Raw genomic sequence first — 27,570 nt, 5'->3', positions numbered from 1 at the left:
GGAGGTAATGATGTTTACTGACTGGGCAGTCCACCATATGAGTCCAATGAGAGAGTACGGGATTCCCCCCACTGTGTCCCACAATGTTAGAGGTCAGTCTATGGGTGATTCTAGACATGATGTGGATGTGCCAGCGTTGGACTGGGGTAAACACAGTAAAAAGTCTGACAACACCAGGTTTTAGTCCAACCGATTTGTTTGATAATACTCACAAGCTTTCGAGGGGGCTGCCTCTTCGTCTTATCCATCATTGCCTTAATCAACTGAGATGCCTCAATAATATTATAGGTGAATAAATTCACCTGACGAAGAGGCAGTCCCCTCGAAAGCTTGTATTATCAAATAAGTCGGTTGGACTAAAACCTGGTGTTGTCAGACTTTTTACTGTGACTCTAGACAGACAGGGTACTTTCATTGTGGATCATTGGGACATTTTGCCTGTGACTGTAGGGGGCCTTTCCAAGCATATCCACAGGGACCGTACCCACTGAGCTCACACCATATGAAACGAGACAGTGACAGTACCTGGCGTCTCCAGCTTGGGTGTGTAGTACAAGACGGGATGGCATAAGGCAATGCCAAGTGGATGGCGAGGTAGGAGGCTGCCCCATCAAATTCTTCCGGGACAGAGAGGGGGGGAAATCCCGCACAACCCTTAACACAAAGTTACTGAACCATCCTGGCACACTGATGGTACAATTGTACTGAGCGGAAAATCGTCATGATATATTATTGAATCTACAATAACTTAATGTTCAGTATTTAAATATTGAAGCTTAATGGATGAACCACATTCTGTTGAAGCAGATTAACAAAGAGCTGAGCGGGAAATTTTCACAAACGGCTGCAAATCTTTTTGGTTCCCTGAAGGCAGGTGCTGTTCTGCTGTAACAGGCGCGGAGATTGAGTGCAGAGACTGAATGACTAGCCCCTCACATTCGATAGTCTAAGGGAATTTTAAACACAATATTTAGGCCTGTCCCAATCTTTAATTTGTTCCTTAACTCCAAAAATATTTGACTAATTTGATAGTGGCAGGGATAAGTTTGAAATAACCCGGCAAGAAAAGAGTGGCTGTGTCAAGTGCCATATCTAAATAGGATGGGGATTTTGTCTGATTCTGCTGCTGCTTCAGGGCGTCTATCTGCTTCTCCATATTCTGTGCACGGCTATCGAATCCTTCGCGTAGCAGCTTCTCCTGCTCCTCGAGCCTTTGCTTCAGGACCTTCTCATGCTCTCTAAGCAGGTTGACGCGTTCCTGCTCCAGTTTCTCTCGCAGTTGGGTCTTGTTCTCCTCCATCATCCGTTTCTCGTCCTCTAGCCGCTGCCGGGCAGCTCGGTTCTCCTCCTCCCTCCCTCTCCTCTCTTGCTCCGCCACTTCCGCCCTCTCCCGCTCGGCTGGTCAAAGAAAATGACAGGGATTACAGAGGTGTTAACGGCACAGCAAGAGCCCATTCAGCCCAACTGGGCCACACTGCAGTTTAATCTCTGAGTCAGCCTCAGCTCCCCAGATCAGCATGTCTTTCTGTTCCTTGCTCACTCATACCCAACAGAAGAAGGAGGCCATTCAGCCCCTCGAACCCATGACAGTTGACCGTTAACCATGCCCAGCGTTGCCACATTCTGTTGATTTCCGTTCACACAATTTTTTTTCCGACTGGCGACATTGAAGTGATTCACAAATAAAGTAAGGGCAAATGAAGGGAGGTATGTGCTGACTGCTCACAGTTGGGCAGCACAGTGGCACAGAGATTGGCACTGTTGCCCCCCAGTGTCAGGGACTTGGGTTCAATTCCAGCCTCAGACCACTGTGTGTGTGTGTGGAGTTGGCACATTCTGCCCGTGCCTGCGTGGGTTTCCTCCCACGCTGGGTTAGATCAATTGGCCAGAATAAATTGCCCCTTAATGTCAGGTGGATTAGACGGGTAAACATGTGGGGTTTCGGGGCTAGAACAGGACCTGGGTGGGATTGTTGTCGGAGCAGGCTTGATGGGCCAAATGGCCTCCTTCTGCACTGTAGATTCTGTAGAACATTGACCGTTAGAGTCATGCGCTCCCCCTGTGTCCAAAGTGTCAAAATTTATTTTGTTTTTACCATTTGAAGCTCCATTAATATATAATTAATGAAGCATTTTCAATAACTCATTGAGAAATATATGGCCTGTATTTAATCTTCTTCATGGGATCATGGTTGGTGAACAAGCCCGGTTTTATTCTTGTGACCTACTGTGATGCTGGAGGGACACTCATGTGGCCCACTCACTAGCCTAACTTATCCATCATTGCCTTAACCAACTTAGATGCCTCAATAATATTATAGACCCAGAGTCATAAAGCACAAGCCCTTCTGACCATCATGGTTATGCCGACTATCAAATGCCAATCTATACTGATCTCATTGTCAATTAATCTTCTATCCTCTGTTGCTATCTATCCTATTCTCATGATCTAACCTATATTGTGTATCCAGCTTCCCATTAAGTGTCTATATACTGGTCACATCAATCATTCCCTGTGCGTTCCACATTCCACCACCCTCTGAGTTAAAAAGGAGACCTTGAATTGCTCATTAGTGATCATCTTATACTTGTAATTCCTATTTCGGGTCTACCCCACATACGGGAGCGTTTTTTTGAAGTGTACCAAAGTGAACCCTGTATCTCTATCAGGATTGAGATGGAAAGGTCAGTGCTGCTGTTCCACAAAGGGAGAGAAAGGAGGCCAGAGGAAATCGAGAGAGAGGAGAGTTAATTTATTAGTGTCACAAGTAGGCTTACATTAACACTGCAATGAAGTTATTGTGAAAATCCCATACAATTGGAGGAGGAGTTGGGTTTGTTGGAGGGAAGTGCCAAGAGGTAGCCCAGGTATGATGGGCTGAGTGGTCTCAAAACAAGCTGTCAGATTCTGAAGCCACTTCAAAAAGACCAAAAGTTCTGGGACCGAAAGGAAGCCCAGTGTGAACCCTTGACCCATCTCTGGCACCAGTGCTGATTAGCCACCAGTTTCCTTGTGTTTTACATGGGGTACCATACCTGCGAGCTCCTTCTCTTTCTCCGTCATACTCTTATCGAGAACTCGAATGGACTCTGAGATCTGCTGCTTATCTTCCAGGAAACGTTGGAGCACTTGCTCGGCCTGCGGAGGGTAATGGAGTTGTGTGACTTCAGACAAGGTCTTCAATCCCTCCACGTAGCAAAAGATGGCGGAGCAATGATCTGAGGGGCAAAGGTCAAAGGCCAAAGAGCAGGAGGCAATGTGACACTGTGTCACACAGGGCGATATCAGGGTCCAGGCAAATGGAGGCTTGGCTGCCAATGGGGAATTAATGACAATCAAGAGGATTGGAGTTTCGGGGCTGGTCAAAGTTTCTAAGATAGGGGGGATGCAGAGAGAGGGAAGGTTGTAGAAGATGGAGGATACTACAGGTTTAGGGAGGGTTGTAGGACCTGAAAGAGGTTACAGAGATAGGGAGGAATGTAGGGGCTGGACGGGTTACAGAGGTAGGGAGGGCTGTAAGGGCTGGAGAAGGTTATAGAGATAGGGAGGCTGTAGGAACTAGAGGAGGTTACAGAGGTAGGAAGAGTTGTAGGACCTGGAAGAGATTACAGAGATAGGGAGAGGCGTAGGGCCTGAGGGGGTTACAGAGATAGGACAAGTTGTAGGCGGTGGAGGAAGTTACTGAGATAGAGAGGGCTGTAGGGATTGGATGAAGTTCCAGAAAAAGGGTGGGTTGTAGGGGCTGGAGGAGATTACAAAGACAGGGAGGGTTGCAGGAGCTGGAGGAGGATAACAGAGATATGGAGTATTGAAGGAGATTACAAAGATAGGGAAGATTGTAGGAAGGGGGGGGTGCGAGGTTATAGAAGTAGGAGGGTTGTAGAGGTTGGAGAATTGATAGAGATATGAGTGTTGTAGGGATTGGAGGAGGTTACTGAGGAAGTGATGGCTGTAGAGACTGCAGCAGTTACTGGGAGAGGGGTTGTTGTAAGGGCTGGAGGAGATTACAGAGATAGGGAGGAATATAGAGGTTGGAGGAGATATGAGGTCCACAGAATAATCCAAACACAAGGAAAATAATTTTAAAATAACAGCATTTTTGGACTTGAAGCCAAGTCACTGAACACATGGAGGCCATTTGAATTTGGTGTTAGTTAGGCGGGTACATTGACAAATGTTGCTGAACGTTTCCAAGTCAACATCAAACGTTTCTGGATCATGAATCAAATCAGTCAGCAATATTCCCGGTGTTCCGTATCATACCTGGATTCCTTTCCCTGGTGCAGCTCGGTATTTCTTAACCAGATCTTCCATGTCCTTCTCATACTCTGCATATCCTCCCGGCTTTGCGTAAGATGCTTTCTTCATCTTTTCTTGAATCACAACTCCCAGATTCAATATGATATCGGTGGAAATCTCCACAGATATTTTCTTGTTCCTCTCACACATGTCAGTGTAAATTTTAGCCACTGCATTCTGTGAGAAACAAGGACACAGGACACTTACACAGGTCACAGCATTATCACATGGAGAAATAAATTAGGTCAATGCAGGTGAGATATACTCATAGAGTCATAGAGGTTTACAACATGGAAACAGGCCCTTCGGCCCACCTTATCCATGCTGCCCTTTTTTTAAACTCCTAAGATAATCCCAATTGCCCACATTTGGCCCACATCCCTCTATACCCATCTTATCCATGCTTTTTAAAAGACAATCTTGTACTTGCCTCTACTACTATCCCTGGCAGCTTGTTCCAGACACTCACCACCCTCTGGACACTTTTGTATCTCTCCCCTCTCACCTTAAACCTATGCCGTCTAGTTTTCGACTCCCTTACCTTTGGGAAAAGAAATTGGCTATCTACCTTATCTATGCCCCTCATTATTTTATAGACCTCTATAAGGTCACCCCTCAGCCTCCTACACTCCAGAGAACAAAACCCCAGTCTAACCAGCCTTTCCTTATAACTCAAACCGTCAAGTCCCGGTAGCATCCTGGTAAATTTTTCTGCACTCTTTCTAGTTTAATAATATCCTTTCAGTAATAGGGTGACCAGAACTGCACACATTATTCCAAGTGTGGCCTTACCAATGTCTTGTACAACTTCAACAAGACGTCCCAACTACTGTGTTCAATGTTCTGAGCAGTCACGAACGGTGTTGAACATTTGTTCAACAAGGGGGGGGGCACGGTGGCACAGTGATCAGCGCTGTTGCTTCACAGCTCCAGGGTTCTGGGTTCGATTCCCGGCTTGGGTCACCGTCTGTGTGGAGTTTGCACATTCTCCTCATGTCTGCGTGGGTTTCCTCCGGGTACTCCGGTTTCCTCCCACAGTCCAAAGATGTGCCAGTTAGGTTGATTGGCCATGCTAAAATTGTCCCTTAGTATCCAGGGTAGCAGAGGTTAGAGGGATTAATGGGTATAATATACAAGGATATGGGGATAGGGCCTGGGTGGGATTGTGTTCAGTGCAGACTCGATGGGCTGAAGGGCCTGTTTCTGCACAGTAGGATTCTATGATCTGATCTATGATTGTGCAGACATCAGCCTAACCTCTGCTACCCTGGATACTAAGGGATTATTTTAGCATGGCCAATCAACCTAACTTGCACAGCTTTGGACTGTGGGAGGAAACCGGAGTATCCGGAGGAAACCCACGCAGACATGTGGAGAATGTGCAAACTCCACACACACACACACACACACACACACACACACACACACACACACACACACACACACACAGTGGCCCAATTTGGTTTGACCTAGAAAATTACCGTGAGGAGCTCCTTCAGTGATATCCCAGGACTGAGATAATTAACCTCCAACCACCACAACCCTATTCGTAGGTAAGACTCCAACCAAGGGAGAGATTTTCCTCCGATTCCCATTGACTCCAATTTTGTGAGGGTTCTTTTATGCCTCAGCGGCACCGATACACCTGAACTCACCATGAACTCCTGCTGGTATCTCTGCCCTTCGTCCTTGAAGCTTTGTTTCATGAACAGCTGAAGGGCTCGGGACTGACACCAATCGTGGATTGCCGCAAGTTCCTCCACCGTTCCTGTCGGTAGTCTGACCTCTTCCTCCAGCCACTCCGTGTAGGCCTTGGTCGCCTTGCCGACGGCGGCCTTGTTCTCCATGCCCGCCAACGTGTGGACCGCGCTCTCGAGGCACAGGATCTGCCCACTGTGGATGGACTCCACGTAGGTGAGGGCCAGGTTTCCCAGCACTGAGGGAGAGAGGCACAGGGACAGTTCACACAGTGTCTGCTCTGGGCACACATTCCCGGCTATTTGACAGGGAAAACTAGCAATTTGAGATGGGAGCGATGGAGCAGCTGGGAATCTACTAGAGCTTGGAGAATTGGCAGGACTATGACTGACTCCCAAAGTGAGGCCCCCTCCAAACCGCTCCCCCCCCCCGCCCCCCCCGGTGATCCTCATCATTCACCCAACCCGAGGGGAGCCCTTCTACCAGGGCACGTGTCAGTCCCACGGCATCAAAACCTTCCCCATTCGTGATGGAAGAGAAGGAGGGTGAGGCAAAGGTGGGGGGAAAGGGAGAAGGAGATGGGAGAGGAGGCAACTGGCAGGGATAAAAGAAAGAGTGTCAAGGGGAAGGATCAGCATGGAAGGTGGAGTGAGTGGGTGGCAGAAGGGGAGTAAGGTTGGGGGGGAGGGAGACAGAGGGGAGGAAGTGGAGTTGCTGCAGAGCTGAGGGGTAGGTTTGTCAGGCTGCTTGACTTTTACATGTGTTTCGGCACAAGTGAAGGCCCAGTTTCGAAACGGGAGAAACCCACTAATGCAAGTTGCACACAGCAGCGTGAGTCATAGAGAAACAACCACAGAAACGGGGCCCTTCAGCTCAACTCATCCATTCTGACCAAGTTTCCTGAACTGAACTAATCTCATGTGCCTGCGTTTATCCCCTATCCCTGTAAACCATTCCTATCCATGCAGCCAAAATAAATTTTGTAATTGTACCCACCTCTACCACCTCCTCTGGCAGCTCATTCCATATATCACCATCCTCTGTGAGAAAAAGTTTCGTAAGAAGTCTCACAACTCCAAGTTAAAGCCCAACAGGTTTATTTGGTCGTAAGCACCACTAGCTTTCGGAGCGCAGTTCCTTCGTCCAGTGAGTGGGGAGTTCCACACATCAGGTGAGTGGGGAGTTCCCAGAGGTCCGAAAGCTAGTGGTGTTTACTACCAAATAAACCTGTTGGGCTTTAACTTGGTGTTGTGAGACTTCTTACTGTGAAAAAGTTTCCCCAAGGTTCCTTCTAAATCTCTCCCCTCTCGTCTCAAACCTCCGCCCTCAAGTTTTGGACTCCCCTACCCTGGGAAATGACCTTAGCTATTCACCTGATCTATACCCCCACATGGTTTTATAAACCTCTATAAGGTCAACTTCATTCTCCTCTGCTCCAAGGGAAAAAATCCCAGCCTATCCAGCCTCTGCTTATAATCCAAATCTTCCAGTGCCAGTAACATCCTTGTAAATTTATTTTGCACCCTTTCCAGCTTAATAATGTCCTTCCTATAGCAAGGTGACCAGAAATCTGACTTTACCAATGGCTTGTACATTTGTAACGTAATATCCCAACCCTTGTACTCAGTGCTGTGACTGATGAAGGTAAATGTACCAAACGCCTTCTTCACCACCATGTCTGTGTGTTACTCCACTTTCAAGGGGTTGAATGAACCTCGCTGCTTATTGCCAGCCTGTGACCTCTGACCCAGAAGAGGACGAGCGCTACCCACTGAATCACAGACATGTTATCAAAGAGTGAAAAACTCACCGAACTGTCAGGGATAGCTGTTGTGATCGTCGCATTATCAGCCTTTGTTATTAACCCAGAGATAATGGTAGATGGTCAGCATTATTTACCCAATATGGCACATTACTCAGTATGAGAGTATACATGGTGGGGACTGTCTGAATATAAGAACATAAGAACATAAGAAATAGGAGCAGGAGTAGGCCATCTAGCCCTTCGAGCCTGCCCCGCCATTCAATAAGATCATGGCTGATCTGTCGTGGCTCAGTTCCACTTTCCCGCCCTCTCCCCATAACCCTTAATCCCCTCGCTTATCAAAAACCCATCAACCCGCGTCTTAAAAATATTTAGCGAGGCAGCCTCCACCACTTCAACGGGCAGAGAATTCCAGAGATTCACCACCCTTTGAGTGAAGAAGTTCCTCCTCAACTCCATTCTAAACCGCCCCCCCTTTATCTTGAGGCTGTGCCCTCTCGTCCTACTGTCCTTTCTGAGCGGGAAGACCCTCTCCACCTCTATCCTATCCATCCCATTCATCATCTTATATGTCTCAATGAGATCTCCCCTCATTCTTCTAAACTCTAATGAGTACAAGCCTAGTTTATTCAGCCTCTCCTCATAGCTCAACCCCCTCAACTCCGGCATCAGCCTAGTAAACCTCCTCTGCACTCCCTCCAAGGCCAAAATATCCTTGCGTAAGTGCAGCGACCAAAACTGCACACAGTACTCCAGCTGCGGCCTCACCAGTGCCCTGTACAGCTGCAGCAAGATATCAGTGACCCGTATTGGCCCTCACTCTCACACATGTCCAAAAGGAGAAGTGACAGTGGGAGCCTGGAACTCACTGCCTGAAAGGATGGTGCAGGCAGAAACCCTCAGAACATTGAAGGACTATTTCGATGCGTACTTGCAATGCCAGGACATATAAGGTTATGGGCCATGTGGTGGGAAAAGGGATTAGAATAGTTAGATGGTTTGATTAGACCAGTGCAAACACGATGGGCTGTACATCTTTGTGACTCTGTCACTGTCCTATCTCTCTCTCTTTACTTTCATATACTGAGGACAGAGTGGCTAAATTATATTCCCAACAACATCGCACATTAATGAGAGTAATTTGATTGAGATGTATAGGAACTTGGAAGGGATTGGAGGGGTAGAGACAGAGAAAGCTTTTCAACAGGTGAGGGGAGTCCAGGCCAAGGCAATATAAGCTTAAAATTAGAGGCAGACATTGAGCGGACAAGCTCGGAAAGCACATCTTCAATCAAAGTGTTAGAAATGTGGAGCTCACTCATAAATAAAACAGTATGTCTTAGCTCAATGAATTGCTTTAAATCTGACTTGTGAGACGAGATTATAAAAGGACATAGAGCCAAGGTAGGCGGATGATCTGATATAGATCAACCGTGGTCCTGTCTAATGGCAGAATAGGCTTGAGGGGTTGAATGGCCTCACCCTGCTCTGATGTCCCTCATTGTCATTCCAGTGGTTGCGGTGGAGGTGAATGGTATCAGTGATTCGGCAGTTAGTGTGCAGAGACTGGAGAAGCTGGGATTGTTCCCCTTGGAGCAGAGAAGGTCGAGAGGAGATCTAATCGTGACTTTCAAAATCATTCCTGGTTTTAACAGAGTGAATAAGGAGGAATTGTTTCCCGTGTCAAGAGGGTAGGGAACGTGGGGAGACATTGGCTAAAGAACCAGGTGGAGAAGTGAGGAAACATTTTTAGATGTAGCAAGTTGTGGTCTGGAGGGTGCTGCCTGAGAGGGCCATGGGAAGCAGATTCAATAGAAACTTTCAAAAAGAAATTGGGTAAATTCTCGATGAAGAACTGTTTACGAGTTATGGGAAAAGGCCAGGGTCATGGGATCTAATCAGTTAGATCTGCTAAAGGGCTAGTACAGGCACGATGGGACAAATGGTCTCCACTGTGCTGGAAGATTCTTTGATATTTCTGAAGCGTGGACAGTGTAGCTGGTTAGTCTTTCCTCATTTCAGTGAGGTAAACTCACCTCACCTTCGCACACACGGAATCTCTCCTCCGGTTAACTCTCCGTTTCGATCATACTGCCCCCTGAATGACAAACTCTGGCACTTACATCTCCCAGTGACTGTGTGGCCTCCTTTCAGTCTCTTTATCTGCGCCGTGCTGTAAACATGCTTCAGAAAATCCTGGGCCTGTCGCAGAAAGGCTGGGTCCAGACTGGAGTCGGGAATCTGATCCAAACTTTTCATCGCCTCCTTATCGGCTGGTCTGTCAAACACAAAACACTTGCGAGTGGGGAAGTAATTCCTGATGCATTCTCTGGGCAGGTTGTAGTCCCGAATTTTTTTACTGGTGCCTGAGAAGAAAGAAATATATTCAAAAAATCATCAGCGCTTAAGACGTTACAACCGAGCACATCCTGGTCAGCTGTGGCACAGAAATACAACATGGTGGCAGCAATGCGAATGTGAAGGCCTTTAGTCTAGAGACTAAAATTGGTGGGTTGTGCGTACATTGAAACTTGAGAGGCAGAGTCCCTGGACTGATGGTATTTTACACAATAGGTAGCATTTAATATGCAGAATAGCTGGATCGGTGGTTAATTGGAGTGACAAGTCAGTTTTGAATTAGGCAGTTAAATCTGCAGCCCCATCAAGGTGTCCTCAGATGCAAAATGGCAAAAAAAAATCTGCACAGCAGCCAACAAAAGGGGAGAGAATGAAAAATGCACGGTAGTTGAATTGCGGTTCTCTCTGATCATTGTTCATTCACACGATATTTGAGGTCACAGAGCCAGAGGGTGCAAATTTTGAGGTGCAGGAAATATTAGCCGGAATTCTTTGCTGTCGTTCAACCCTCCACGGCTGCCAGTGAGAGCGGAGGATTTGGCGCTCAGCCAAAACTTCATTCACTGCAGCGGGACCGGAAAATCCCAGCCGCGGGTGGGGTCGGAGTATTTGGCCATTGTCACAGATACGCAGGGGGAATAGGGAGACAGTGCAAACAAGGCACCCAGCACAGAAATCCGTACTGGGCAGAGGTGGACAATAATTGATAAGGAACATGCCAATCACATCAACTTAAAGAAACTCTATACCGTCCATCAGATTCCATCGCACGCGTGGTCTAAACTTCTGCTAGGTTTATTCACAATCTGTGGCAATAACTTTCTCCTAACAAAGAACAAGAAAATTACAGCACAGGAACAGGCCCTTTGGCCCTCCAACCCTGCACCGACCAGGCTGCCTACTCTTCCAGGGACCATATCCCTTTATTCCCATCCTATTGCTATGCTTGTCAATATATCCCTTAAAAGCCACTACCGTTTCCGCTTCCACTACCTCCCCCAACAATGAGTTCCAGGCACCCACTACTCTCTGTGTAAAAAATCTGCCTCGTACATCTCCTTTAAACCTTTCCCCCTCGCACCTTAAACCTATGCCCCCTCATAATTGACTCTTCCACCCTGGGAAAAAGCTTCTGACTATCCACTCTGTCCATGCCTCTCATAATCCTGTAGACTTCTATCAGGTCTCCCCTCAACCTCCACCATTCCAGTGAGAACAAAGCAAGTTTCTCCAATCTCTCCTCATAGCTAATGCCCTCCATACCAGGCAACATCCTTGTAAATCTTTCCTGTACCCTCTCCAAAGCCTCCACATCCTTCTGGTAGTGTGGCGACCAGAATTGAACACTATATTCCAAGTGCGGCTAACTAAGGTTCTATAAAGCTGCAACATGACTTGCCAATTTTTAAACTCAGTGCCCCGGCCGATGAAGGCAAGCATGCCGTATGCCTTCTTGACTACCTTCTCCACCTGTATCGCCACTTTCAGTGATCTGTGTACCTGTACGCCCAGATCCCTTTGCCTATCAATGCTTTTAAAGGTTCTGCCACCTAAAGAGTGTTGATAGGCAATACTCACCTTCTCAGACACACAGGAGAAACTTCTCAAGAGACAAAGGAGAATGATACAGCACAGCAAACAACTGACATGCCACTTCAGAACTTAAAAGTCTGGGCATAGGACCAAGGTCATTCATCCTTCCCCAGAAACTTGGTCACTAGAGGATATAGCCAAAGCATGCAGTCAGAGTTAATCCTATGAAGTGACTTCACTGAATGGGGCAATGTTAAGGAGAAACAGAAGCTGGCTCAGGGAACTGTACTACCTTATAGGACCATAGCATCCCAACAGTGCCAAAGAGCCCATTTGGCCCAGTCTACACAAGCTCTGACAGAGTATACCACGCAGGCCCTCTCACTTACCCTATCCCTGTCAGCCTCAACACATTTCCCATGGCGGATCCACCTAACCTACACATCTTTGGACACAAAATGGCAATTTACCATGGCTAATCCACCTAACTTGCACACTTTTGGAGTGTGGCAGGAAACCGGAACGCCCGGAGTAAACCCATGCAGGAAGAACGCGCAAACTCCACTTTGGCAGTTATCCGGAACTGAACCCTAGTCCCTGGTATTGTGAGGCGGCAGTTACAATCTCTGTGCTACTGGGCTGCTCAGAACTCCCATTGCGTCCACAACTCAGAACTCGGAAAGTGAAATTGTGGAAGATAACCATTAAAAAAGAATCCACAATCTGATTGTGGACTATATCAACAGGGGGTGGAGTATGAAAGCTAAGAAATTATAATAAACATGTATAAAACGCTGGGTTTAGCCTCATTTGGAACACTGCGTCTGGTCCTGCTGTACTTCAAGAAGGAAGACGGCCATAATTCTCCCATCTTAGCACAGCCGATTCACAGATCCGTGAGAGCATTCACGCCCTGATAGCATCTCCCAGCACTGGATTACGGGAAGATGGTGTAACTGTGTTAATGTTCATTCACGTCTAATTTTAATATCATTAGCAGGTCCGGGGCTGAACCCTCCAGGCCCGCTAGCCGCTCCCTCCCAGAGTGTTTCACTCCAGCGGGCATCACACACAGGATGCCTATGAGTCAAGAAAACTTTAGTGATGTCTCAGGTCGGGCAAACCATCACAATATCTGGGGTGATTCGTAAGCCACCTGTAGTTACAAAGACTCTTAAACATACATCGATCATTTGTGCAACTGGTTTTTGCACCTCCCCAAATGTGCATTTATTTTCATTCTTAATGTATGCAATGTTAGCTTGGTGGGAGAAAGAGGTGATGTTGTAATATGGGAATGTACAGATTAGCAAGTAAACAGGATGTAAAGCAGACCAGCATGTACAAATTACAGCTATGCTACCCTGGTGAATCCCTAAAGTAGATCTGCTGAGCCGTACTGTAGCTTCCAATAACCCTTCCAATAAGTTTGTTCAAGGCAAAGCTGTTTAATCAGTAAGGGAATCAAGGGTTATGGGGATAAGGAGTTGAGGATTATTACACCAGGTCAGTCATGATCTCAATGAATGGCAGAGCAGAAACAATGGGCCAAATGGACTCCTTATGCTCCTATGTATTATCGTCAAAACCAACCCTACTTATAGATTACCAGTCTTAGTGATGTTGGTCAGTGTGTGTAATGCAGACATAGAAACACAGCAGTACAGTGGGATGAAGGGAGGGTTTGAGAAAAGGCGCAGGGGAGGCATAAATGCTGACAGAGATCAGTTTGGATAGAATGGCTCTAAAGACTGAAAACAGGGCAATGGAATTTTTTGTAACTTTGAGGTGGTGAAGGACAGGGACACTGAACCATTGGAATGGTCTCTAAACTGGGATGACTCTGGTGGATCCTCCAATTACTCGGTTGCTGCTTATCCCACACTCGTCCTGCTTCACTCACCGTGCTTCAGTTTGAGAGCAGTGTCCAAGTATTCATCTGCCGTCACATCCTTGCCTTCCAACTTCAGCTCCAGGGTGAAGTCTCGAACGGACCAGACAAAAGCTGGGAAGAAGCGGGCAAACTCCATGGATTCATCTTCCGTTCTCCCCGATTTCAGCTTGATCCGCTCGGTCAGTTCAGTAATGTAACTGAGCAGCAGCTAAGGAATGGGATTTCACAGTGGGGCGGCAGAGACTAGTAACCATCAAACCAGACCCACAACGTGACGTAGCTGTCTGATCGTAGCTGGAAAGGGTGAGTGATCGCAGCGTCGAAAGAGCTGACTCTTCTCAGACGAACAATAGAAACGTGTTTGCTCCAGAAAAGGGTTAAATTATTAATGAGGATCTAAACAGGTACAGAGGAGATGTTAGGGGTAAGTTTTTCACTCAGAGGGTGGTGAGTGAGTGGAATCGGCTGCCATCGGTGGTGGTAGAGGCGAACTCACTGGGGTCTTTTAAAAGACTTCTGGATGAGTACATGGGAATTAATGGGATTGGCAGTTATAGATAGTCCTATGACCTGGTAGGTATAGATATGACCAGCACAACTTGTGGGCCGAAGGGCCTGTTTGTGCTGTAGCGTTCTACGTTCTAAACAATTTTTTTCATTAATTCTCAAAAGGTTGGCAATATTGACAAGACTGGCACTCGCTGCCCATCCCTGGTTGCCTTCGGAAAGTGGACCACATTCTTGAACCACAGCCACCGTCTCGCTGGGTCATGTTGGAGGGTGGTTCAGAGTTCCTCCTTCTGGTGTGGGACTGGAGTCACATACAGACCAGTCTGAGTTAGCCCGGCTGGTTTCACTACCTATTGAATTATTGCCAAATCAATAGATCTAGTTGCAGTGTCACTTCCCCAATCCAACAGCAGAAATAGCAGACTTGTGAATGGAAAGGACAACACAGATATTGAGTGTAGATTAGAAAGCAATTGTGGACTATATCAACAGGGGTGTGGCGTATAAAAGCTAAGGAATTATAATAAACAGGTATAGAACGCTGGTTTAGCTTCATTTGGAGTCCAGTCCTGCTGCACTTTAAGTAGGAAGAGAGCTGTAGTTCTTCTACCTTAGCACAGCGGATCAGAGACTCTCACATCAGCCAGTTCACGGATCCACGCAAGCATTCACGCTCCGATAGCGCCTCCCAGTGCTAGATCACTGGGTAACGATGTTAATGTTCATTCACATCTTGACGGCTAACACGAGGGGACATAGCTTTAATTTAGGGGGTGGTAATTATAGGACGGATGTCAGAGGTAGGTTCTTTACTCAGAGGGTAGTAAGGGCGTGGAATGCCCTGCCTGCAGCAGTTGTGGGCTCGCCAACTTTAAGGTCAGTGGATGGACACATGGATAACATTGGAATAGTTTAGGTTAGAGGGTCATTAGATTGGTTCCACTGGTCGGCGCAACATCGAGGGCCGAAGGGCCTGTACTGTGCTGTAATGTTCTATGTTCTATTAGCAGGCTGAAAGTTTCCCAGCCTCCCCCCCAACTCCCATCATGTTTCACCCCATCAGGCATTACAAAACCTCCCCACTGTGGGGGATGCTGGAGATCGTGGCAGGGCAGGGAGAGGGAGTTCGGGGTGGGTCCAGGAATGGTTGGGGGCAGGGGTGGGGGGAGTGCCAGCGATCAGGCCATGAGGGGGATCGCTCAGCCAACATTGCGGGGATCGTGGGCTGGCCTGTCATCGAGCTGGCTAGCAATCGGGAGGCTGTCAGTTCGACACATGCGCAGTGGCTCCCTCAGCTTGCTGAGTTCAGCCTCTCCATTGGGGATAGGTCCTATCCCTTGGTTTTTAATGATAGCCACACCACAGACCTCCACAGTGTACAGAGTGTGGGAGATTCTTGTCATAACTCCCACTGAAAAAAAAAACCAGCATGAATTCAGTTTTCTCACAAATTTGACACTTGGAATATTGTTAAGAGAATTCCAGATGTGCGGAGTGTTAGAGAGGGTGTGGAAAAGATTCAGGAGAATGGTTCCAGGGATGAGGATGGTGAGTTACATAGGCAGCCTGGAGAAACTGGGCCTGATGTCCACAGGGAAGATTTGACAGAGGTGTTAAAAATCATGTGGCCCCTGGATAGAGTGGAATCAGGATTCAGAATGTGAATGGCAAAGTCCCCAGAGTCAGGCTCAAGTGACTATTGGACCAGGAAGGGCATCGCAAAGCTGATGGTGGTGAAAGGTGCTATCTCAATGCAGGTTCTCTCTCCTAGTTAGTGCTGTTCTTCAGTCACAACTAAGGGAGCATTGGCTTGTCAGCGATGTGCAAAGGATACCGAAGCTTGGACACTGCGTACTGATCGATGGTGCCCATGCTATTATAGACCAACATACTGCTCAGCAGCACAGCAAGGGCAAAGATCCAAGAATCATTCTTTTCATCCCCCTGTAGAGAGATAGAATTAACTGCATAATGTTCAATTCTTTCACATGATTCACTCTCTTTATCAAACAAACTCAACACTGGGGCAACACTCCAAAATGTAAAGCACCTCATAGCATGGTACCCCTTCCGTCCCTGTGTAACAGGCCTGAGGGGCTGAATGGCCTCCTCCTGTTCCTGTGTAACATGCCGGAGGGGACCGAATGGCCTCCTGTTCCTGTGTAACAGGCCCGAGGGGCTGAATGGCCTCCTCCTGTTCCTGTGTAGCAGGCTTGAGGGGCTGAATGGCCTCCTCCTGTTCCTGTGTAGCAAGCTTGAGGGGCTGAATGGCCTCCTCCTGTTCCTGTGTAGCAGGCTGGAGGGGGCTGAATGGCCTCCTCCTGTTCCTGCCTAACCGACTTGAGGGAGTGGATGGCCTCTTTCTGTTCCTGCATCATGGGTTGGAGGGGCAGAATGGCCTCCTGCTGTTCCAATGCTCCACTGCAAATAACAGAGTGAAACATGTTGACCCATCAGTTCATTCATCTCAAACCATTGACCCTCCCTCACTTCCCTTCCAGCCCTGGTATGTTGAGTGTTAAACAGAACGGTGTAATTTTCCCCAAAACACAGTCGTGGATTGAGAGACGGAGTGTGACCCACCTTCTCCACATCACCCAGTCCTTCAGTGTCCAGTAATATCAGGCTGTGCTGACTATTGAGTGGGTGAGGCACACACATCATCCAGATCCCTTTGGTCTGCGACTGAATGGTGGATCCCAGAGAGAAACCTGGTTTGTGTTTGGAAAGAGGACAAAACAGTTACCGATTCACAGGGTCACAGCTCTTCACACACTCAGTTCACCATTCCGTACAGTCCCAAAGGTCAAGGACTTTGGGATGGAGAGAGAGGAAGAGAAATAGAGAGAGAGGGAGAAGAAAAGAGGATGAGATGGGAGCAAGAGAGGAGTGAGAGAGAAGGAGATAGAGGGTGAAAGACAGAAAGGGAGAGAAAGAGTGAGGGTAAGAGATAGGGGAAGAGACAGAAAGAGAGAGAGAGGGAATGAAAAAGAGAAGGAAGGCACATGAGAGAGAGAGAGGAGTGAGAGGGAGCAGGAGATAGGGAAAGAGGGTGAAAGACAGAAAGGGAGAAAGAGAAAGAGAAACAGACAGCAAAAGAAAGAGAAAGAAGGAATGCGTAAGAAAAGGAAAGTGAGGCAGGGCAAGGAGTGAGAGAGAGAGAGAGCAGGAGACAGAGAGAGAGTGAAATACAGAAACGGAGTGAGGCAGAAAGCAAAAGAGAAACAGGGGAAGAGACAGAGAGAGAGATGAACAAGGGCACAGCGGGGGCCATGATAGAGGCAGCACGATTATAGATGTTGAGATGGAAATCTATACAAGGTCAGTTTGATCACACTGTGATGAATGAGAGACAATAACTGGTCACGCCTGTGTCTCGATTCTCACAGGGGAGTTACTAAGAGTGAGAGTCGGAGTTTTGTACCTCCCTGTTTCCCGGCCAGTCTGTTCATTAGGTAGGATTTTCCGGTCCGGTACAATCCCACGATGGCCACCACCACCACCGGCTGGCTGATCGCCGACAAGATGTTCAAAGCCTTTTGGTTGACCTGGAGTTCACCAGACGCACTGTTCTCAATCAAACACACAGGTTCCTGCATGTTGTACACAGCAGCACCGGCACTTGGGTTAGTGAGGGGAACGGTCGTTTCCATCTAATGCACAGAGAGAATGACAGCACTTTCAGTTCTCAGTCGCTGATGCAAGGGGAGGTTAAAATAAACTGACAGCAAGTTCGCAAAGCAGACTTGCAGCCCAAGTACTCCTCACTGCAGCTTCTGTGGTGTCAAGGAGGTGATGTCTGCGTGTGTGCCCTGTTCTCTCAATTCTTTTTGTTAAAACAGAACGGAACTGCCTTGGTCTGTGGCTCAAATGATTTCCTGGAAACACCCGTGACAGTAAAATGAAACTGAATGCTTTGCAGCAAGCAGGGATCAAAAATAGACAGTTACAGCAAGGATTATTTATTGGTCACAAGTAGGCTTACATTCACACTGCAATGAAGTTACTGTGAAAATTCCCTAGTCATCACATTCTGGCGCCTGTCTGGGGGGGAGAATTTAGCATGCTGAATACACCTAACCAGCACATCTTTGGACTGTGGGAGGGAACCGGAGAACCCCAAGGAAACCCATGCAGACACGGGAAGAATGTGCAAATTCTACACAGACAATGATCCAAAATCAAACAAGGGCCTTTAGCGTTGTGAGGCAGCAGTGCTAACCACTGTGCCATCATGCTGCCCCTATTCCCCCGACCCCTGCCACACACACATCATCTCCCTACACCAACCAACCCTCCCACACAAAACAACGGCCCCTCCACGCTTACACCATTTCTCGCTACCCAACACACAAAAGACCCACCCTCCACATACACACACACAAATATACACACACACGCACATATACACACACACACAAATACACACACACACACACAAACACACACACATATACACACACACACAAACACATATACACACACACACAAACACACACACACAAACATATACTCACACAAATATACACACACAAACACAAACACACACACACATATACACACACACAAACACAAACACACACATATACACACACACAAACACAAACACACACATATACACACACAAACACAAACATATACACGCACACAGACACTTTTTTTTGTTCGTCTATCATCATCGATGAGGACCTCGACACTATTAGTCATTTTGAGGCTGGTTGCAGTGTGTCTGAAGATGACTGATGAGGCCAATTCAGGCACGGAATGTCCTGGCACATATTGGACAGACTTGTGTAGACAGTGTAGTTGTTGCACTGGTGGCTCTGGACTTGTGCAGCTCGCGCTTAAGTTGTGCTTCAGCAATACACCTTGCTTCGTAAGCTTGACAGCCTTTGTGGATGAGGCAGCGCCAGGTAGGGCGGTTTTGTGCCAGCATTTCCCAGGTGGTCGTGTCAATGTCAAACAACTTCAGGGAGGCTTTGAGCGTGTCTTTGAAATGTTTCTTCTGTCCTCCATGTGAGCGTCTTCCAGCAGAGAGTTCCCCAAAAAGGAGCTGCTCGGGTATGCGCTCGTTTGACATACGGATGACATGACCTGCCCACCGGGTCTGCGCTCTCATCAGCAGTGTGTGGACTGATGGTAGACTTGCTCTGGAGAGAACAGTGTCTGGTACTTTGTCTTGCCATCTGATGTGTAATATTCTGCGAAGACAAGTCATGTGGAAATGATCGAACTGTCTTGCATGCCTTCGATACACAGTCCACGTTTCACAGGCATACAGGAGACTAGTGAGTACTGTGGCCCTGTAGACCTTCAGTTTTGTTGCTGGGCTGATTCCTTGACGTTCCCAGACAGTGGAGCGCAGTCTATCGAAAGCAGAACTTGTCTTTGCTATTCTGCAGTTAACTTCTGCATCAATAGTCACTGCTTGGGAGAGGGTGCTGCCAAGATAAGTGAACTGGTCCACTGCCAGTAGTTTCTGCCCTTTGATTGTGATTATGGGTTCTGTGTACGGTGCATGAGGAGCAGGCTGGTGCATGACTTTGGTCTTTTTAATGTTGATGGTGAGTCCAAAGTTGTCACAAGCCATGGAAAATTTGTCCATTCTGACTTGCATGTCTGGCTCTGAGCCAGCATACAGGGCGCAGTCATCTGCAAAGAGGAAATCTCTCAGAACAATCTCTTTCACTTTGGTAATAGCTTGAAGTCTCCTGAGGTTGAAAAGTTTCCCATCCACTCTGTACTTGAGGCTGATTCCAGCAACACTGTCCTGGAAGGCATCATTCAGCACGGCAGTAAATGTCATGCTGAACAGTGTGGGTGCGAGCACACTGTTCGAGTATCGAAGGCCTTCGCGAGGTCAACAAAGGTTGTGTAGAGCTCGCGATTCTGCTCCTGATACTTCTCCTGAGGTTGGCGTGCAGCAAAAATCATGTCAATAGTCTTGCAACCTTTGCGGAAGCCACACTGTGACTCTGGAAACAGGCCCAGTTCCAGATGAGTGACCAGACGATTTAGCAGGACTCTTGCGAGGGTTTTTCCTGTGATGGAGAGCAGCGAGATTCCTCGGTGGTTGTTGCATACTTGCCGATTGCCCTTCCTCTTGTAGAGGTGAATGATGGAAGCATCTTTAAATGGACTTCCCTTGCATTAAGTTGATCTTTCTCTACATCTTAGCTATGACTGTAACACTACATTCTGCACTGTCTCCTTTCCTTCTGTATGAATGGTATGTATAACTGTATAGCACACAAGAAACAATACTTTTCGCTATTTGTTAATACATGTGACAATAATAAATCAAATCAAACACCCGACCAACTGCACAGCAAGCTCCCACATAAGTTTAAAATGTCACAAGTAGGCTTATATTAATAATTCAAATGAAGTTATTATGAAAATCCTTTAGTTACCACACTCCGGTGCCTGTTTGGGTACAGTGAGGGAGAATTTATCATGGCCCAGTGTACCTAACAGCACGTCTTTAGGACTGCGGGAGGAAACTGAAGCACGTGGAAAAAACTCACGCAGGCGCAGAGAGAACGTGCAAACTCCACACAGACAGTGACCCAAGCCCAGATTCGAACCCAGATCCCTGGTGCCAAGGCAGCAGGGCTAACAACTGCACCACCCGTTAACAAGAAGAATGATCAAATCATTGCTTATATTCTACTGGTAAAGATGCAGGATTTTCTATACTTTTAGTCGATATTAATGAATTTATCAGTGACATCCAATCCCAGCTGGATAACCCTGCTCTGTTGACTCAGCACAGGTCAGTAAATGTTACCTTGATTTTGTCCAGTCTCCTCACTTTCTCTGCAGTTACTCTGTCCAGCTGAATAGTTGGCTTCCCGCCCAGGACAGTGTCACGGAGATTCTCCAGGATGATCTTTTGGCCGTTGCACATACAGCTCACGCACGTTTCAACCAGTCGAGCCAACGCTGGAAAAGATTCGATCGCACGTCACACAGTCGCTCCTCAGACTGCCCATCACTTGCCCTCTCATCTTCAGAACTTTTACAATCCTTTGCCTTCTGCACTCCCTCCAACGGGATCACACCCTTCCTGTAGTGTGGCGCCCAGAACTCTACACAATATTCCAGCTGAGGCCTAACTCGAGTCTTGTACCAGTTCAGCATAACCTCCATGCTCCCACACTCTATACCCCGATTAATAAAATCCAGAATTTTCGTCTCATTCATTCATGGACCTGGGCATCGCTGGCTGGCCAGCAATTATTGCCCATCCCTACTTGCCCCTTCAAGGTGCATGTTGGCTGTCTTCTTGAATCACTGCATTCCAAGTTCTATGGGATGACCTACAATACCATTAGGGAGGGAATTCTAGGATTTTGTCCCATATTGAAGCATATTATTTGCTTTATTAACCACTCTGTCCCACTGCTTTCAATAAATAAATACTCAGGTTCCTCTACTCCTGCACCCTGTTAAGGATTTTACCCCTTATTTTATTTTTGTCTGCATCATCTGCTAGCTGTCTTCTAATGAGTTAAATCTTATTGCCATTGGAAGCAGATTTTCCTTTAATTTCCCCACAAATCTTTCCCTTCGCTTCACACGACAGCAGTTAGAACATAGAAAAACGACAGCACAAACAGGCCCTTCGGCCCACAAGTTGCGCCGATCATATCCCTACATACGAGGATTACCTATAACCCTCAATCCGATGCAGCATATTCATGTCCCCTGGTGTTTCCCAAGCCCATTGCCTGAGGAATACCAACCCTGCAGCATGTAACCTGAGTAAAAAGTCTGTCAACACCAGATTTTAGTCCAACCGATTTATTTGATAGTAAACTCACAAGCTTTCGAGGGGACTCCCTCTTCGTCAGGTGAATGGAGAGTTCTGGCCTCAGACAGAGCATGTAAAGCACAGACAGTTTAGAGATTACTGATTGGAATGCGAATCTTTACACCTAACCTGCTGTTCAAGTCCTAAAGTGGCTGACAATGCGAGTGGAAGGAGCACTGATCACAGGTTAAAGAGATGTGTATTGTCTCCAGACAGCACAGTGAGTGAGGTTTTGCAAACCCAGGCAAGTCACGGGGGTTACAGATAGTGTGACATGAACCCGAGATCCCTGATGAGACCGTCCTCATGTGTGTGGAACTTGGCTATCAGTCTCTGCTCAGTGACTCTGCGCTGTCGTGTGTCGTGAAGGCCGCCTTGGAGAATGCTTACCCGAAGGTCAGAGGCTGAATGCCCGTGACCACTGAAGTGTTCGCCAACAGGAAGGGAACAGTCTTGCCTGGTGATTGTCGAGCGATGTTCATTCATCCGTTGTCGTAGCGTCTGCATGGTCTCCCCAATGTACCATGCTTCGGGACATCCTTTCTTGCAAAGATACACATCTCTTTAACCTGTGATCAGTGCTCCTTCCACACATATTGTCGGCCACTTTAGGACTTGAACAGCAGGTTAGGTGTAAAGATTTGCATTCTAATCAGTAATCTGTAAACTGTCTGTGTTTTATACGCTCTGTCTGAGGCCAGAACTCTCCATTCACCTGACGAAGAGGGAGTCCCCTCAAAAGCTTGTGAGTTTACTATCAAATAAATCGGTTGGGCTAAAACCTGGTATTGTCAGACTTTTTACTGTGTTTACCCCAATCCGGCACACCCACAGCATGTAATCTGACACACAGAACAGGTGCTCAAGGCCTGGTCAAAACTCCCAGTTGTAAATAGCGTCAGAAAAGGGGAAGAGAGAGGTGGAACGATTCAAGGAGGGAATTCCAGAGCTCAGGGCTCCCCAGGCAGCTGAAGGCATGGCCGCCAATGGTGGAATGACAGGAATTGGCGGATAATCAAGGGGCTGGAGTCGGGAGAATGCCGAGATTCCAGAGAGTTGAAGGGCTGCAGGAAAGTAATGGAAATAGGGAGAGGCAAGAGGGGGAGGGGGGAGAATGCAAGGATGAGGATTTCGAAATGGAGCTGTTGACAGACTAGGAACCATTTTAGCTCAGGGAGGGGGTGATGGGTGAATGGAATTCGGTTCGAGTAAGAGCACGGGGCAACAGTTTCTCATCAGTGTGTGAAAGATGGGAGCTTGGCCATAAGGGATAGACAAGTCTTGAGCGGTGACAAGAACTCAGGTGAGGCCGCACCCATGGACTGAGTAAAGGGAACGTACTCTTCCCGTTAAGCTTGTGGCTTCCCATGATGCTTTTCAGTTCACTGCCAAGAACGTGGCCCTTCAGTCGTTCTGCCTGCATCTGGAAGTCCCGGTCCAACTCCCCCTCCAGAACCTCGTCCATTCTCCTGCTGCCAAAATCGGGACACGGGTGGCAGAATTCAAAACACTTCTGTGCGTGAAAGAGTTTCTTGAGGCAGTGACTGACTGAACAGTCGTCGGAATCTGCAAAACACAAAGGGAGAGCCGTGTCTGTAATTCAGAGGCCCGATTCAGGTGCAAATGGCCCACCCCTGCTCTGATCTATGCTCTTATTAGGGGACTTTATGGGACAGATATGAAGGGGATATTCACTCCCCGCTTCCACCACCCCCCTGGGACTCACAGTCTCAGGATAAGGGGTCAGCTATTTTGGACTCAGATGAGGAAGAATTTCTTCATTCAAGAAGGTGGAGGATCTTTGGAATTCTCTACGCCAGAGGACTGTGACTGCTCAGGCACTCAGTACGTTCAAGATCGAATTATCTTTGGGCACTAAGGAAACTAAAGGGTTAGTGAAGGAAGGTGAGGTTGAGGTGGCAGATTAGGCCATAACCTTCTCGGATGATGGAACAGACCATGGTCTCCTCCAGCTCCTGTGGAACAGAACTAGGGTCTGAACAGCCTACTCCTGTACCTATAGGATGGGCAGAGGGGTTGAATGGACTCCTCCTGGCCTTGTGTGGTAAGCTTGAGCGACTGAATTGCCTCTACCCATGCGGCAGACCCGTGAGGCTGAATGGCCTCTTCCCAAATGTTGTAGCACAGTCCATTTGGCCCATTGTGTCTATGTCAATACTAGCCATCCAGAAGAAAGTATCTAATCCAGTTCCATTTCTTTGCACGGTCTCAACTTCCATTTTGCTTTCTCCCTTTTCAAATCCATTCCCGACTCCCGATTAAATAAGTCCTCGCTCCCACTTCCATTGTGACATCTCACACTCCAAGCACCCACTGTGTTAAATTTTGAATTTCACTGCTGGGCCTTCTGGTTAACCCAAGTTACCCTTTCACCGAGAAAGAGATGGAATGAATCAGGATTCTGTAGGCAAGGCAGCCTCCCCTGCGGAGAAATGTCAGTGCTTTAACATCACCAAACTTCCTGCAAGATGCCAGGAATTAGGGATAGTGGATGATGGAAAAGCAAGGCTTGTAGATGAAGAGATGGTGCAACTGATTCATTCGTTTGCATGGCCACTATAGCTCGACACATTTGGGGCTGGGGTAAGTGCCAGGGTCCCACCGCTAACTTAAAAACCCCACCTGACCATGAAATCACACACCAACAGAATGAGACTCAGCGCTGAGGGAGTGCCGCACTGTCAGAGGGTCAGTGCTGAGGGGGTGCCGCACTGTCAGAGGGTCAGTGCTGAGGGGGTGCCGCACTGTCAGAGGGTCAGTGCTGAGGGAGTGCCGCACTGTCAGAGGGCCAGCGCTGAGGGAGTGCCGCACTGTCAGAGGGCCAGCGCTGAGGGAGTGCCGCACTGTCAGAGGGCCAGCGCTGAGGGAGTGCCGCACTGTCAGAGGGCCAGCGCTGAGGGAGTGCCGCACTGTCAGAGGGCCAGCGCTGAGGGAGTGCCGCACTGTCAGAGGGCCAGCGCTGAGGGAGTGCCGCACTGTCAGAGGGCCAGCGCTGAGGGAGTGCCGCACTGTCAGAGGGCCAGCGCTGAGGGAGTGCCGCACTGTCAGAGGGCCAGCGCTGAGGGAGTGCCGCACTGTCAGAGGGCCAGCGCTGAGGGAGTGCCGCACTGTCAGAGGGCCAGCGCTGAGGGAGTGCCGCACTGTCAGAGGGCCAGCGCTGAGGGAGTGCCGCACTGTCAGAGGGCCAGCGCTGAGGGAGTGCCGCACTGTCAGAGGGCCAGCGCTGAGGGAGTGCCGCACTGTCAGAGGGCCAGCGCTGAGGGAGTGCCGCACTGTCAGAGGGCCAGCGCTGAGGGAGTGCCGCACTGTCAGAGGGCCAGCGCTGAGGGAGTGCCGCACTGTCAGAGGGTCAGCGCCGAGGGAGTGCCGCACTGTCAGAGGGTCAGCGCCGAGGGAGTGCTGCACTCCCTCAGAACTTACATAATCGATCTGTTGGATTCACTGCGGGGGAGAGCAGGTAGTGTTTCACCCTCCTGAACTTGGTCAATAATTATCCTTCAGCTAACATAATCAAAATGGGAGTTCTGGCTATTATCATAATGTATATAAATCAAGAGCCACTTTCCCCACACTACAACAGTGACTACACTTTGAAATTAAACCATTGGCAGTGGGTAATTGCGAGGAACCTGCGAGATGTTATATGTATGTGAGCTCTCACTGTTTCGAAGCTTATCTCTCGATTGGCGCGGTGTTTACCTTGATCAATGTTCAGAACAGAGAGCAGGTAATCGTCTGCAACCAGCCTGAAGCCATCCATCCAAAGATTCAGCTCAGAGTCCCGGACACACCAGAGAAACTCGGGGCATTTCCACTCCTCTCCGGCATTGGAAGGTATCTGAACATAGTTTGTGATCTTGGTGATGAAGCTGATGCTGGTTAAGGGAAAGAGACAATAGGTGCCCATCCTCCCAGGCCTAGTCCACCACCTTAGCAATAAAGTCCAACATTCCCAAACCATCAGCACAATGGAAGATTGTTCTGCATCAGATTTACAGCATGTTTACCTGTTGACACCTCCATATTATCTACATGGAAATATAGCCCATTCAGCCGTTTGACCCACCTCCACATTCACTATGATCATGGCTAATTATCCAACTTGACATCCTGATCCTGCCTTCCCCCTAAATCCTTTGATCCCTTTCACCCCAAGAGCTATATCGAACTGCTTCTAGAAAACATACAAACTTTTGTCCTCAGCTGCTTTCTGTGGTAACTAATCCCACAGACTTATCACTCTCTGAGTGAAGAAATGTCTCCTCATCACAGCTCTAAGTGGTTGATCCCACATCTTCAGACTGTGACCTCTGGTTCTGGATACCCCCACCATCAGGAACATCCTTCCTGCATCTACCCTGTCTAGACCTGTTAGAATTTTATAGGTTTCTACGAGATTTCCCCCCTCTCATTCTTCTGAACTCCAGTGAATACAATCAGAACCAATTCAATTTCTCCTCATACATCAGTCCTGCTACCTCAAGAATCAGTCTGGTAAACCTTCTCCGCACCTCTTCTGGGGGAAGAACATTCTTCGTCAGATGAGGGGACCAAAACTGCACGTAATATTCCGGATGTGGCCTCAGCGAGGCCCTTTACACTTGCAGCAAGACATCCTTGTTCTTGTACTCAAGTCCTCTTGCTATGAAGACCTACTCCATTTCCTATGAAGGCCAAATACATTTTATATGAATCACCCAAAAATTGGGAGGAGCAAGGTTGATAATAATTTAAAATTTGCACTTCCTGCATTCGGCCTGGACAGTGTTTACATTAACATCCCCAGAAAACAAAAACCGGACCCACATTCACAGCATATTTCAAACAGCTTCACTCTGGACTACTTGTGATAATGTGAAGATTCTTCAGTGAGGGTCCGTAGCCCAGAAAGTGGGTGTGGTGATCAGGGTAAAATGTGTACTGAGTCCAAACAAACCAATCAGGCTAAGAAAGAGCACATAAGATTACACGGAAGCTTCAGTGCAGAAACAGGTCATTTAAGTCAAAAGTGCCAGTGTTTCAGACCCACTCGAGTTGAACACAAAATCAGTGCAATTAAATCATATCTTATCCGTAACATTTTAACTTTGTAAATCTGAGACAGAAGGTTTTCAGACTGTTCTAATATCAGGGGAAGGAAATGGAGGGAGAAATGATGAGGAACAGAGACTTACAGTAAGGAGACGGATGGATAGAGAAACATACAGAGAAAAAAAGGCAGAAAGAGATTTAGAAACAGATTGTAAACTAAACAAAGAGAGATTGAGAGACACAAATTCAAAGTGAGAGAGAGAGTGAGACAGGCAGATAAAGGTATAACTGAATACAATTATAGAGAAGGATAAAGATGTCACTCTCACTGAGTGAGAGACTCAGAGAGAGACGAAGAAAGAGCTTATGTTGGGATATAGAAAATTGGGGTTGGTGAGCCACTATCGTGACTGAGTCACAACTTCCTCAGAAAGATCAAAAGCTGTTCCTCTTTCAACCCAAACCACCCTCAAACCAACCCAGTCCTGAAGCTGAACCTTCCACACCAGTCAAACTGGTCCTCGACGAGGGAAGAAAAGGATACTGCAGTTTGTCCAGTGCCTCTCGGTCGATGTTGCCTTTACTGTTATAGAGGAAGATGTTGCAGAGAATCAGAGCGAGGGCAGATATCCTGGCCCCTGTGGT

General features: G+C 47.7%; 1 protein-coding gene across 1 annotated transcript; it reads right to left on the bottom strand.

Moving 5' to 3' along the window:
- Positions 1 to 398: 398 nt before the first annotated feature.
- LOC145353752 (guanylate-binding protein 1-like) lies at positions 399 to 27,570 on the bottom strand. The gene is made up of 13 exons (XM_080204526.1): positions 27,470 to 27,570; positions 25,594 to 25,763; positions 23,215 to 23,439; positions 20,848 to 21,002; positions 17,482 to 17,710; positions 16,641 to 16,768; positions 15,892 to 16,001; positions 13,557 to 13,744; positions 9,886 to 10,128; positions 5,955 to 6,235; positions 4,264 to 4,476; positions 3,036 to 3,138; positions 399 to 1,398 (listed from the first exon to the last, which is right to left on the bottom strand). Exons 2-13 carry the CDS (start codon positions 25,652 to 25,654, stop codon positions 1,001 to 1,003), a joined length of 2,334 nt encoding a protein of 777 aa, XP_080060652.1. The 5' UTR covers positions 25,655 to 25,763; positions 27,470 to 27,570; the 3' UTR covers positions 399 to 1,000.

Source organism: Carcharhinus amblyrhynchos, chromosome 16 (genome assembly GCF_965287045.1).
Source record: "Carcharhinus amblyrhynchos chromosome 16, sCarAmb.v2.hapA, whole genome shotgun sequence".
In the NCBI taxonomy this organism is placed as follows: domain Eukaryota; kingdom Metazoa; phylum Chordata; class Chondrichthyes; order Carcharhiniformes; family Carcharhinidae; genus Carcharhinus; species Carcharhinus amblyrhynchos.
This window is presented reverse-complemented; position numbering and strand designations above follow the sequence as displayed.